We start from the raw sequence: 15,610 nt of genomic DNA, 5'->3' as shown, positions 1-15,610 counted from the left end.
TTTGAGTTCAAGTAACCCTGGGTAGCTCAAGTAGCCCTGGATGACAGTAACTGAAATGAGCGATTCTAAAATTAGTGAAACCAGTGATCCATATTTTCAAATGACCATCTTTTTACACATTTTTACAGAAAACAATCGAAAATCTACATTTTGAAATACATTATTATCCATCTACTCTTATAAATAATTATCTCATGCTGTACTTATACATAAGAGCATTATCATAACTCTCTCTCTCTCTCTCTCTCTCTCTCTCTCTCTCTCTCTCTCTCTCTCTCTCTCTCTCTCTCTCTCTCTCTCTCTCTCTCTCTCTCTCTCTCTCTCTCTATATATATATATATATATATATATATATATATATATATATATATATATATATATATATATATATATATATATATATATATATATATATAAACAACTTTAAAATGTATTCTACACAATAGAGTGCTCAATGTTCTTAAAAGAACAGAGCAATTATTATTAGAAGAAAATCACTTAAATTTTTTTTTCATTTTACACTGTGTTTCATCAACAAAGATTCATCAGAAATGAATGATCAAAATAATAAAACTTCAATTTATACAAAAATTTAATTACAGGAAGTCGCAAATGTCTTAACTACTGTAAATTTTCACACATTTGTGGAATTCGCTGATACTATTATAAAAAGAATTCTTTAGAAATGATTACTTAAGCTTTTTTTTAAATGTTTATTTTAAAAAGGTATTTAATGTAAAACTCATTTATTTTTATAGTTTTTTAGGAGAAATTTATTTTCGTGCCTACATTTAGAAATTAATTCCGGTCATTAAACAAAAAATCGGAATTAAAGTAGTTAAGACATTTGCGACTTTCTGTAATTTAATTTTTGTATAAATTGAAGTTTTATTATTTTGATCATTCATTTCTGATGAATCTTTGTTGATGAAACACAGTGTAAAATGAAAAAAATTTTTGTTAAGTGATTTTCTACTAATATATATATATATATATATATATATATATATATATATATATATATATATATATATATATATATATATATATATATATATATATATATATATTTAAACAACTTTAAAAAGTATTCTACACAATAGAGTGCTCAATGTTCTTAAAAGAACAGAGCAATTATATATTAGTAGAAAATCACTTAACTAAATTTTTCCATTTGACACTGTGTTTCATCAACAAAGATATTTATATATATATATATATATATATATATATATATATATATATATATATATATATATATATGTGTGTGTGTGTGTGTGTGTGTGTGTGTGTGTGTGTATGTATATATTGTCAGGTCAGATATAGGGTCTTCATGATGACCCTGCTACTGGTAACATGTAACCCAGTGCAGCCTGTTCCATGTCCTGCTGTTTTGTGGGATTTGCTTTCTAACCAAAAGCTGGAAGGAGTGTGCTTCCTGTCATCAGTACTATTTAATATTGGTCATGCCTATAGTAATATATATATTTTTTTTATTTTTCTATTTACCTATTTTTTGTATGTGCCTTTTATATGGTTGGAGGTGCCTTAGTTACTGTGTTAGCTCACCTGTAATTTAGTTGATATGTATGTATGTGTTCTACCTAAACCTCTGCTGAGGTAATGACTTATGCATAAGTTGCTATCTGTATGTTTGTGCTCTGTCTAAACCTTTGATGCAGTTTTCATTCACCTGTAAGTTACTATATGTATGTTTGTGTTCTATTTGAACCTCTGGCGCAGTGTTGGTTCACCCGTAAGTTACTTTATATGTTCATGTTTGTATTCTGTCTGAACCTCTTGTGTGGTGTTTACTCACCTAGGAGTTATATTATGTATGTCTGTGTTCTGTTCAAGTCTCTGATGCAGTGCGAGCTCAGTAATTAACTAGTTACTCCAACTATAAAACCTACGTTTATCTTAATCTCTAGTATTTTGTTAGATGTAATGTTTTTCCTAATGCATTTCCAAAATATTATGCCTAATGTTTTTAAGTACTGTTTACAGGAAATAACTCCTTTTAGCTACTCCAGGTCAGGATCAGGATCATCAAGATCACCCTGAAACTGGTATCAAGCCCTCAGAATTAGGATCAACATTAGGCAATGCTGATCTAACTGCCTACCTAGAAGTGTTTGAGGTTGGCAAAAAATTGCCAACCATGTTTCTATGTTTTATGGTAAAACCTTTATACCTATTTTTTTTTTGCCAACCTGATGCATTTTGGCGAACTATTGCCGACCTCAATTTTCTTAATTTAAAGGGCTGAATCCAGTACACCCTCCCCCATGCCCTTCTGACTTGCAGGGTGTGCTTTTTTAGGGTTAAAAGGCTAGGAGAAACAAACTCCATCTTCAAAATTCCCTGCCTTGGGACTTAAGGGATAAGCAGAATAATTCTGCTAACCAGCTTCGAACCCCTTCTCTATCTATTAGGCTGGGATTGATGTAAACCTGTGTTACATTGCTTCCTACATAGGATGACAAATCCTAAATCTTCTTGACACTACTCATAGATTTTTGCTTGAGGCTCCTTGATTGTGGCTATACAACTCTTCCTGTTATCTCCTAATGAGGGTACAGTTCTAAAACTCGCTTAATTGGTTTTGAGGCCAGCTGGTAGTAAAGTTTCTCGAATTCTGTAGTAGCTCTCTGAGAGGCTGATCCCATCAACAGCTGCAAAATATCAGAGTATTAACAGTGCCATGTTGCACATGGATGGTGTCCCTGTTGATTATTTTGGTGCACATTATCAAGGCCAAATAAGGACTCTTAAGTTAAAACTTTGGAGATATTAATGGGACTAAGAAAACTGCATAACTCATTGCTTAGGAGGCCGCACTATATCTATGAATGACCCAAGTTCTCTTTAAACTTAAATCATGCTAAAAGTAAACCAAAATATTACACATAAAAAACCTTTCCCACCACCTAACTGCTTTAATATACCTTATACAAATATTTGTGGTCTGCAAAGAAACCTTCCATCACACCTACTTCCCAAGATTGCATTCTCTCAGATATAATTTCTGATCAAATTGACCATGCCCTTTCATTTTACCCCTTTGTCAATATTGTTGTTATTGGCTAATTTAATGTTAATCACACTGAATGGCTTGGCTCAAACGCCACTGACCCTGCTGGCACTAAAGGTTATAACTTCTGCATTTCTCAATCTCTTACTCAGAGAGTTAACTTTGTGACTCGTTTTTCTGACAACCCTAATCATTTACCTTCACTCTTTGATTTATGTTTTGGCTCTGACCCTAACTATAAATCTATAATCTTTCATCTCGTACTTCTTCTTTGGACCCTATCATTGTACTACTTATTACTACCATAAAGCTGACTGGGATTCCTTTTGTCATTTTTTTGGTGACAATTCTTGGGCTAGTGCCTTTTCTCTCTCATCTAATAAATGCGCCTCCTATGTAACCTCCTGGATTCAGACAGGAATAGAAGCTTTAATTTCTACTAGTCCAAATCAATCCTCATTCTAACGCTTGGATTTCACCTTCTTGTGCAGCTGCTATAGCTAATTGTAATCATTTTTTTCATCTTTTTCAAAATAAAAACTCTCTCAAGAAAAAACAGCTATTTAATATTGCTAGAAATCGATGTAGAAAGGTGCTGTCTGATGCTAAGCTCCATTATTCTCAGTTCACTAAAACATACCTTATCTCAGAAGTTAGGCTTTAGAGACTTTTGAAAAATATTTAACAGCGTCATTAACAAGGGTAGGTCTAACATTCCATCCCAAATTCATAGGACTGAACTTAATATCTTCCGAAGGATAAAGCAGAACTATTTGCAAAGAACTTTTCTACTAACTTGACTCTTCAACTTTATAGCCATTTTCTTCTTTCCGTTCTATTTAAACAGATTAACCCATTGTTAGACATCAAAATCACTCCAGCTTCCGTTGCTAGTCATACCTCAACTAAACTCTTCTATGGCTTGTAGTCCAGACAACATTCTTGTCATGGCTTACAAAATTGTTCTCCAGAACTCTCTTCAATTTTTTCTAATCTACTTAATAAGTGCTTGACTGAGTTTTGTTTTCCTGCTTGCTGGAAAATGGCATCCGTTGTTCCAATTTAAAAAAACTCCAGATAGCATTATGACTTCTCCAATAATCCAATTAGTCTTCTTTCTGATATTAGCAAGGTCTTTGAGTCTTCAATCAGCAAATTTCTCACATGGTTGATTGAGTCAAATAACTTACTGTCAGAAATCAATATGATTTTCAATCCTCTTGCTCTATGACTGACTTGCTAACTGCTGTGACTGAAAGACTTTATTGTGCATTAGAATGAGGCGGTGAAGCTAGGGGTATTGCCCTTGACATATCTGAAATGGTTGACAAAGTTTGGCATGGTGGTGTATCTGAGAAAGATTTTGAGATTATCAAATCATTTCTTTTTATCCACTTTATTAAACCCATCCTCAAAGGCCAACACTCCTCTTCATTTCCAGTAACTTCTGGGATACCTCAAGGTTCTATCCTTGGTCCTGTTTTGTTTCTTATCTACATTAATGATCTCCCAGACAACCTTACGTCTAAAGTAGCTCTTTTTGCTGATGACTTAACTTTATACTCTTGTCTTAATAAAAAGTTTTCTCTTTTTGATTGCATAGAACAGGCAGCTGACCTTGAACCTGATCTTACTTCAGCAACAGATTGGGGCTTGCAATGGCTTGTAAATTTTAACTCTGACAGAACTCAGTTATTTACTGCAAACAACTATCAGATTGCTATTGACATTCCTATATTAAAGAATGGCAACCCTTTAACTGAGTCTTCTAACTGAGTATTGGATATCATATATATACCTATATTATTTATTATATATATATTCCTATATATTATATATATATTCCTATATTAAAGAATGGCAACCCTTTAACTGAGTCTTTTAACTGAGTATTGGATTATCATATATACAATTGATTGCTAAATTTGCATTTTTTGAGACAACCTTAGCGGATTGCATCTGCTAAGGTTGCCTCTTTTTATAGTGCTTGCTATTTTCTTACTCTTGATTCCATTCTCTACCTCTACAAATCTCTTATTTGTCCCTGTATGGAATACTGTTGTCATATTTGGGCTGGTTCTTCTAATGATGCTTTCTCTTCTAGACAAGGTCTAAAAACACATTGTAAAAAAAGTCATTCTATTTGCTAAGCTTGAGCCTCTTTCCTAGTGTTGTAAAATTGCATCTCATTTTTTTTCCTTCAAATACTATCATAGTTGCTGCTTAAAGGAGATAACATCTTTAGTTCTATCAACTAAAACTCATTCTCGCTTGTCATTCAGCAAAGTTTCATTCTTTTACTGTATCTGTCCTTACATGCTTTAAAAACTTTTATTTGTCTAGTTTTTTTCCCTTGCACTTTAACCCTTTGGAACTCTCTTCCATCTTCATGTTTTTCAGTGCACAAAAAAGCGCTTGCTGGATGGTCATTTTAAGGTTGGCGAGTGCAATTTAAAAAATTCATATATTTTCCTATTTAAATTAAAATAAAAACAGAGACAAGAATGCTTTAAATAAATACTAGATGAAATAATTTAAAAAAACCAGGCAAAACTGCTGGCGTGAAATATCAAACATGATTCTAAGTCATTCTTTGCTTAGAAGCAAAACAAAGTCAAAAGTTAAAGCTGGAGAGTGTTAAAATTGATTTAGTTACTGGAATAACTGAAGAATTTAATAAGTATTTTACATCTGTTTTCACTTATAAGATTATTGACATAACACCAGAATCTGAAAGTATCCTTAATAGGCCTAATATTGGTAGGATGAATGACTGCATCTTTACCAAGAATGATGTGAGGACAAAATTGTCTAAACTTATAATAGATAAATCAACTGGAGCTGACGATATAGGGCCAAGGCTACTTTACAATATTCAAAATGAAATTTGTGTTCCACTTTATTTGCTGTTTTGTAGATCACTTATGATTGGATGGTGCCAGATGATTAGAAAAGTGCTCATGTTATTCCACTATTTAAAAGTGATAGTAGATCAAACGTAGAAAATTACAGACCTATTAGTCTTACCAGTTAAATTTGTAAGCTATTTGAACCACTAATACGAGATGCTTGTTAAGTGGTCTGAATGACAAATGCAATTTAAAATGCAAAATTATGCTCATCAGAAAAAAGAACATTGGTTATGAATACAGTTTAAACAGGGTTATTTTAGAAGAAATCAAGACTGAAAAAGACCTTGGGGTTGTGATTAGAAAACATCTAACCAGTGTTTGAAGACTTATAGCAATGCAAACAAAACTCTGGGAATGATAAATCGCACAATTGCCTATAAACAATCTGATATTATGATGAAACTATATAAATTGTTAGTCCGTCTACACATAGAATATTGTACATCTGTTTGGTCACCTTTTTATGTCAAAGATAAAGAACTAATTGAATAAAAAAATCGAATACTAATTGAATACAAAATCGTTTTAGTAAAATGATAATAAAAGTGGAACATCTATCATATGTAGACAGAACACTTAAACTAGGTCTAGGGACACTTGAGAAACAAAGGAACAGATTAGATTTAATAGAAGTGATTTTCAGTCACAATTTAGGAATGTGACTGTTACACTGTAACAGTCACTTTCCTAAATTGTTTTAAATTAAAACTTAATAAGTTACAAACAACAAGGATGGGCTCCTTTATAGACTATCGTCTACATAGCTCAATTGGTCGTAACAGGGTTGCTTTAGCAATACTAGTATGGCCAAACCAGGTAAACAAAGCAATGGTTTTATTCAAATTCTAGATAAAATAACTAAAAAAAAGAATATTGTCTAGACATTAGTCAACCTTCATATTTGAGACTTATTTTAAATTGCAATATAGTCTCCTTTTATACAAGGAGACCAAACCAGAACTGCAAATTCAAGAAGTGGGCAAATAAATGTTATAGAAATTTTATTTTTATAACATTTATTTATAAGGTTGACAGTTAAATCTTGCAAACAAATTCTTTATTCTCCCCATTACTTTACTTGCTTTACCCAAGTTTTGAATCCATTCAAATGCTTCAAATCAACCTAGATTTCTTTGACACACAAATCTGAACTAAATATCAATAAAATTTTGGTATCATCAGCCAATAATTTTGAATCGTTTTAAATTGTATCTGGAAATTCATTAATGTAGACAAAAATAAAATGATTTGAACCCTGAGGCACACCACTAAAAACACCAACCCAATTAGAGACAGTGTCACACTTAACTACTGTTTCCTATTTTAGAGAAAGAATGCAATTTATTAATACCGTACTTGTATTATAAACTTTTAGTTTATATATATATATATATATATATATATATATATATATATATATATATATATATATATATATATATATATATATATATATATATATATATATATATATATATATATATATATATATCCTGTGAGATTTTTTTTCAACTAATTTTTTGAAATTTAGATGAAAACTGAGTTAAAGAAAACAATTATATAACTAGGATATAAGGTGTTGAAACTTACTGTTCGATAAAGCAACATATCTGCTAACTAATATTTTCATTGACATTTTTATTATTTGTTTATTATTTCTTATAACTTTATGTTCTTATATTGCGGTACCGGCGCTATTGGAGTAATACAAGTGTAGACGGTAGCCGAGACAGCGAATGTGGTTTTTTTTGTCTGTTGAAGTTCGAAAATTTACAATAATAAATTATAAACTTAAATAAATAAAGTAAGGTGTCACTCGTATAGTTTAAAACTAGTCAATGGAGTGAAGTCTAAAAAAAAAAAAAAATCTAAATAAAACATAGAGAGAAATTAAAAAAAAAAAAAAGAAAGAAACTAACATAAGAACATAAATAATAATAATAAAAAAATAAAAAATTATATAAGTAATATTTTAAGGCAATAGTAATAAAAGATATAACTAATATTTGTCTAGATATGTAAATAACTCAAATAAAAATTTTCTTAATTTTGTTTTTATTACAATATTTTAGAGTGTCGAAAAAGGAAAGGTAGAAATTACCATTTTCATTATTTCAAGTGCAATTTTTATGTATCGCTCGTTTTAAAAAATAAATTATTAAATGAATTTGGTTGATTATTTTGGGTAAAATCAAAGACAAAAACACAGTTATAAACCTTTAAAAGACGTTGAAATAAAGACTTCAATTCAGAAGATCAATTTTGGATATTAGATTGTAAAGAAGAAAATGCCATAATTCTTATGGATGTGCAAAGTAAACTGCTTATACGATTTTATAGAAAACTTCCTATTTGACTCCAAATAATGCCATAATAGTTTAAAGGGAAGGAGAACGAGGAATAGTTAACTGATTTCAAAGTTTGCTAGGGAACAATTATATTAAAAACAACATACTATTCGCTCGTAAAAACTTCTTTATTTGATTAAATTAGTTGATTTTATCATGACAGATTTCATCAAGATAAACCTGAGAGATTCTGAGATATTTTATATATTTATATTATTATATTATATATATTTATTATGTTGGGAAAAGTCTTTTACCGTTAATTCTAATTTTAACATTTTCAATCTTTATTTTGAACAACGAAAGATGAAAAAATTAGTTTTGTAAATATTTAGAGAAATTGATTACTATTTAACCAATGACACAAATAATGAAAATCTGAGTTAACTTTTTGACAAAGCTGTGCAAGTAGTTTATTAATGCATAGAAAATTAGCATTGTCAGTAAAATAATGAGCAATCAAATTATTTATAGAGTGAGACAAATCGTTGATGTTTATTAAATACAGTAAACCTAACCTAAAGCTGATTTTTTTTTTGACGTTAAATCTTTTTTATTTAATATCGTTCAAGGATTTGATACAAAATGAAAGCTTACAAACCGAACATTTCAGTGATTGTGATTTTTTAGGTAAAGTAGCAAACACAAGAACTTGGGACGTATTCAAAATATTTTCTATTTCATCTCTTTTTATTCTTATTCTATTTCAAACAATGAACAAATTAATATCGATAATAAGTGAAATAAAGGAAGCTATAATTTAATCTTGGTTAAATAAGTATTAAATTAGGTGTTTTAATTAGTAGGTGTTTTTATATTTATTTTCTTGAAAACATCAGTAGGAACTTTTTTTGTAGATTTTGAAAAACATTTTTTTGTATATTGCGTCTGATTTAAACTTGTTTTCTGAAGATGTCTTAGAGTATCTTTATAAAGATGAGATTAGTTTGTATTGATGAAACCATATGAAACAACAAATCTGAAAAATATGTTTTCCGTGAGTAGGATTCTTCTCTTATGTAAAAACTAAATTATAAAGCCTAGAGATAGCAATCTGGTATGGTAAGCAGGACAAGATTTTTTTTTTAGTATTTAAGGAAACTAAAGCAACAAATGTATATAGTCTTTATTGATCTAAAATTAAAATTAAACTAAAATTAAATAAAATATCAGAATTTTTTCTTTTATTATTAATTATATATACTAACGATTTTAGTGTTTTACTCAATAAGACTACCGTAGGCTGTTGCTTGGGTTCTTCTCATGTTAACCATCTTCTTTATGCTGATGGTATTGTCCTGTGTGCACCCTCAGTCAAAGGTCTCCAGATCTTACTTGACTTATGCTCCAGTTATGCTGTGAAACTATATCATAGTTTATAACAATATTAAGTCTCAAATAATGTTTTTTAAAATTTATAAACCCCTTATAAATAGCCCTCGTTTCACATTATCTGGCATGGTTCTCACATATACTAGTCAATATAAATACCTAAGTTATTTAATCTCAAACGATATGCAGGATGACAAAGATACTTTAAAACACGTGCACTCTATGTATGCTAAAGCTAACATCATCCGTAGAAAGTTCAGCTCTACACAAATACAAATAATAATTATGTTATTTAATGCCTTTTGCAGCCTAATATATGGATGTCAGTTGTGGTATCTTTGGAGAAAAGAATCATTCCATCATCTATGGGTTGCTTATAATAATGCACTTTGCTTGATATTAAACAAGTCACCATGGAACAGTACTAGTGAATTATTTGTGAAACATGGTGCCCATTCACTTAATACTGTTATTTGCAAGCAGTAATACTCCTCACTGTTACTGCTGCAGAATAGTGAGAGACTCATCATAAAAGTTTTTGTTAACTCAGACAGGTTCTTGCAGTCTCCACTGATGTTTAAATGGAGAGCTGAGTTATATTTATACCACTTTAAATTCTTATCTTTATTTTTTTCCTTGGGTCTTGTTTATATTCAAATGCGTTAGTCTATGTTTTATTCTAATCCACTTTATTTTACCCATTGTATATTTATTATATTGGGCCTTGAGCCTGTCAATAAATTTGATTGATTGATTATTGCTTATTGTTTACTTAATTAAACAATAGTTTCAAATGCACATTTTTGAATCTGTTTTTTATATATACGAAGTGTTTTGAATAAATACACCCTTGTACAAACTTTGCGTAATTATAAACACAATAGGTTTTAAAATGAATTATAGATTGAACGTACAAATTTGCATTGCATGTAAGTGTTTAAATTAATGTTTGTTTTGATTTAACCATTGGTTATTACGCTATGCAACTTTGGATTTGCAAACCTAACAAACTATTTTATTTGAAGGTTCATTACATTTTTTATTAGTTATGGTCTTCAATTAATTCACTAAAAAACAACGATTGGCCGAAGTCTTTTGATAACAACATCTTTTTAAAAGATCTTTATACCACATGCATAGGATAAACTTTTGCTATTCAAAAAATGTTTGTAGATTTTGCAGCATTGCATACTTTCTTCACATTTATAGGGTGGGGTAATGTGGGACTAAATGGATAATCTGGGTCTCATCTACATTTATAAGTTTTTCAGAAGAAAGATTTTTGGCAAAAGTTTTTTTTCTGTATGTTATAGGTGGTTAAAACAGCTCTCAAAATTTTAATAATCAGCTTACAAGCCAAACTCTTAAGTATATTTTTTAATCAAAATGGCTTATACATTTAAAGAGAGTTTTTTTTATTGAAAACCTTAAACTTTAGAAAAAGGGTATTAAAAACGGGGTCTCGGGGTCTAACGCATAGAAAAAGCTTTATCTGAAAGTAGCATTACCCGATAACTAGGTTCAATTAGTTTTAAGACAGAAAAATGCATAGTTTTTTTGAAATAAGCAACATTTTTGGGTGGAGTAATGTGGGTCTATATGTCAATGTGTTTTGTGCCGTTGAGAATCTAATGCTTATACACTAAAAAATAATTTTAAAATGAAAATTAGTATAAATTAGAAGTCTGACTATGTTTCTGGATTCGTTTTTGGGAGTCATATTGCTATGGAATCCTTTAGATGATCATTAAAGATGTAATGATATTATTTTTCAATTAAAACTAGTAGATAACGCAGCGTTGCAGTTTTATAGGATTGCACATTGAATTTTTATTCTACAAACATGTCGTTTTTGTAGAATAATGAATCTCTTATATATAACACAAAAAATTTTGGATAATCTTTAATTAAGCTTTCGCTTTAAATTCTTCCTTAAACATAATTTCATAATGTTTTGACTTTTAAACTGGAATATCATATATTCAATTTAGAGAATTATATTATGATTTATTCTATACATTAAGAAAATTCGTAAAAAAAAAAACTATGAAAATTGAACCACAAGAATGCTTTGCATTCTTTGGAAACTAACAAACAGAGATAGAAAAAAACATTCAACGTTTCTAATTTAGCGCTGCGAATCGGGTAAACTTTTTTTGCGTTTAAAACACCTATTAAAGTACTATTATGCTTAAACTTTTAATCAAATAGTTTAAATATAATTATAAGTTGGTATATTTTATTGAAAAAAGATAAAAATATAACTTAGATGTTACATCACTAATTTGAGTAGTATTCTACAGACCCACATTACCCTACTAAACGGGGTAATGTGGGTCTATAGAGTACAATTCAAGTTAGTGCTCCTTAGACATCTTTAAAAAGTGTGTATAAACTTTTTTTGTTGTAGTTTACTAAAAATGATGCCTAATCATGATTATAAGACAAAATAAAAAGGTAAAATAAAATATAAGGTAATTATAGCCTCAGATTACCCAACCCTATCCTATAAAAAAAGTTTTAAAGTTAAAAATTTTGTTAATTTATTTTTACATTCTTTAATTCTAAAATAGATACAATATAACGTAAGATTACAATATAACATAAGATAAAATTTCAAGGTATAAGAAAGTTTTGAAGCTTTAAATATAATAAACTTTTCTTTTTATTTAAAAATTACTAGTAAAAGATAAAGTGTATAAAAACTAAGAGATAATACTATTAGTCTAAGGACTAATTTAGATTTTTATTGGAATACTTTTTTTCATCAAACTTTTGAATATAATTCTTTGCTCTCTAATATTTCCGGAACTTATAGGCACCTGGTACTAATATGGGAACTTTTAATATTTAAATATAAAATTTATGGATACAAAAAGAACGCCTATAATTTCGAAGAAATGTAACAAAACAACTTACAATCATTTTTGTTCATTTAAAAATAGTTGTGTAATCTGAAAAAAAAAATCTTGTTTAAAATATTAGAAACTTTGTTTATACCTTTAAGGGAGATTAAATATCAAAAACAGATCCCTGAGGAACCCCAAACTTGGTTATCTTATTGTCAGTTTTTCCATTATCATTAGATAATGAAAAAACCTACTTTCTATCAGTAGACAGCTTTTAAATCAAGCAATATTTGTATTTTTAATTCTGCAACTTTTTAACATTTTAAAGAATTAAAAAAATACTTTTGTCAATGGTGTCAAATCGTTGCAGGGGATTCTTGAAATCCCCTGCAACGATTTGACACCGTTTTACTATTTTTAAATGTAATTTTTCAGTATTAAAAATTTAAATGCAATTTTTCAGTACTGAAAAATTGCATTTAAAAATAGCTCTAAAAATGACATTTGTGTTATCGACATCGCCATTTTTAGATAAACTCTTGTATTAAAAAATTATGAAAAAAATTCAAAAAAACATTAATTATTAAAAAAAGCATTATTAAATTTGCTTTATTTAGTAGTGATTTTAAGGGGGGGAAAATTTTTCATTTTAGGATACATTTTTAAGCCTGTAAAACTAAAAAAACCAACTTAACTTTCAATAGTAATAAAGTTGTTTACTGAAATAATCCATTTTGTATTCTTTTGATAATCTTCTGAGCTCCATTTTCATCTCCAGGCTCCTCCTTGAGAATCGCAACAGTTGATAAAACATTAGTTCTGGTTTTGATCCGGTCCATGGGTTTCCAGCTCGATTTCGATTGAGAGATAGAGTAAGTTGTAAACCACTGTCCCAATATCGAGGGGCTGGAAAATAGGTATGTAGAAGAATAGAGAGGTGCATGAATGATAGATTGATCGTTTCGGGTTTATGGAATGTTTTTTACAAACCAGATAAAAGAAGAATACTGAGACCTGGCTGGCCAGATGGAATATAGCACAATAAATGAAGAAGCTCCAAATGTCTTTAGTGACAAGTTTAAATATTCCCAAGTCCAAAGACTTAAATACATTAAATAATGGAAGTACAGCCAGAAGGTTCGCATGTAATATAAAACTATATATAATATTTTTTAATTAATGCAAGAATTTAATATTTTTAAAATTTAACATTAGCTTAGCTATAGATTTTTTTATTGCAGACCATGCAAACGTTACTAAGACACTGGGCTCGTAGAAAGAGCTCAATCTTAATCTATGTCAACTTTATGGCTGAAACACTGCCCAGGTATTTATCGAACATTACAGCTGTTATTAAATACTCCTATCCGTGCACAAACTACTGGTCAATGACCATCAAGTAATAAGAGCTCATATTTAATGTTTAGGATGTTTTCAAAGAAAGTACAGGAATCCAGAAAGAAGGTTTCTTGGGAGCTTTTCATAAGGAAGATTTTAAAATAAACCACAAACATAGATTAATTGACCTCTGCTCATTGGATCCAGCGATCAGCGAACTAAAGAAAAGTGTTGGTGACAAGACTGGAAAATTTAAAACTCTAAAAGAATGCAAAGTCTCAGTTGAATAACTTTTATCAGGACAAATACTTTTTTTATATGTAGTTTTGAAAATAGTAAAGTTTTACTATGTTATAATAATTGATACTTAATGTAAATTATTTAAATGACGATATTCAATTTCAGTTTATTAATATAAATACCTGACATTGAACAAATATGTTTTGATTTGTTTCATGAAAAAAAAACATTGTAATGCGACGTAATTTTTTTTAAAAATCAATATTTTAAAACAATGTTGACAAAATAAAAACAACTGTACTATGCTATAAATCCATTTTTTTTATACATTTTTCCCTCTTTTTTTAGCCTTCATAGTTTAAAGCAATTTTCTAAATTATACGAATAACCAATCTCAAACAAATAAAATAAAGCAAAGTGTAATAACGGACAACGTTCCGCAATATATAAAGTTTGCTGTTGGCTTCAAATCACTACCAGAGCTTTCTAATTCAAGAAAAGTCGCTACATCATCGCTTTCAAAAACACTTAATGCGCTTGGCGATATTTCGTCGATAAGTTGAGTAATGTTCAAGCGATAATTAATGACTTGAGAAATCAAGGACAACAAACATAAGCATGTTATTTTTTTCATTCTTGCATATATTTGTTTACTGTAACATTTTTCTTGATCAATAAAATTAGAAAAAAAAAGATACTAGGAAATATTTAATGCTCACACAGCATGTTCTTTTTTAATCTTATTCGGTGTAAAATGTTTTCTGAATAAATCATCCATGCAGAAATTATTTCTGTTTCATTTGTAGAGTTCAAAAGCGGTTATAATGGAGCGACGTTTAAAATTCAAAAGCGGTTATAATGGAGCGACGTTTAAAATTCAAAAGCGGTAATAATGGAGCGACGTTTAAAATATAACAACATTTGTATTTTTAGTTTTTATGAATTATATTTTAAAGAGAAAGTTATAATTTTTTTTATGAATTATCTTTTAAATTTTTTTTTTACAATATTGTTAAAAATTTTTTTTTTACAAAACTGTTATTAAAATTACAGTATTATAAAACTATAATATTATAATAATACTGTATATACTATTATAATACTGCAATATATATAATATATAATAATAATAATAACAATAATAGTAATAATAATAACATATAATATAACTATAATATTATTATAATACTATATATACTATTATAATACTGTAATTAAAATTACAGTATTATAAAACTAATAGATTTTTAATCAAAAGTTTAAACATAAGTTAAAATTGCGAATTATTTTATATTTTATTAACTATTTGTTTTCCTAGTAAAATAAAAATGGAAATAAAAATAGAAATAAAAATTTTCAGCGCTAAACTTAAAATTTAGTTTGAATAATAACTTAAAAACAACAACAAATAATCACTTTATCTCAATGATAAAGTGATTATTTGCTGTTGTTTTTAAGTTTAAGTCAATGAAAAAAGGTACTCCCAATTTCAAACAAAATACAAGAAGTTACTCTGACGAGCAACTTAGGTTGCAACTGCAATTTCAAAAAAAAAAT

General features: G+C 28.9%; 1 protein-coding gene across 1 annotated transcript in view; it reads right to left on the bottom strand.

Moving 5' to 3' along the window:
* The window catches only part of LOC136090331 (NADH-quinone oxidoreductase subunit B-like), a 35,919-nt gene extending 28,230 nt beyond the window's left edge, over positions 1 to 7,689 (bottom strand). Inside the window, exon 1 of the mRNA XM_065816830.1 lies at positions 7,537 to 7,689. Within this exon, the coding sequence (XP_065672902.1) occupies positions 7,537 to 7,582 (46 nt within the window). The 5' untranslated portion in view covers positions 7,583 to 7,689. The remainder of the gene's footprint in view (positions 1 to 7,536) is intronic.
* Between the last annotated feature and the right edge of the window lie 7,921 nt (positions 7,690 to 15,610).

The sequence above is a fragment of the Hydra vulgaris genome, chromosome 13 (genome assembly GCF_038396675.1).
Source record: "Hydra vulgaris chromosome 13, alternate assembly HydraT2T_AEP".
Lineage (NCBI taxonomy): Eukaryota > Metazoa > Cnidaria > Hydrozoa > Anthoathecata > Hydridae > Hydra > Hydra vulgaris.
This window is presented reverse-complemented; position numbering and strand designations above follow the sequence as displayed.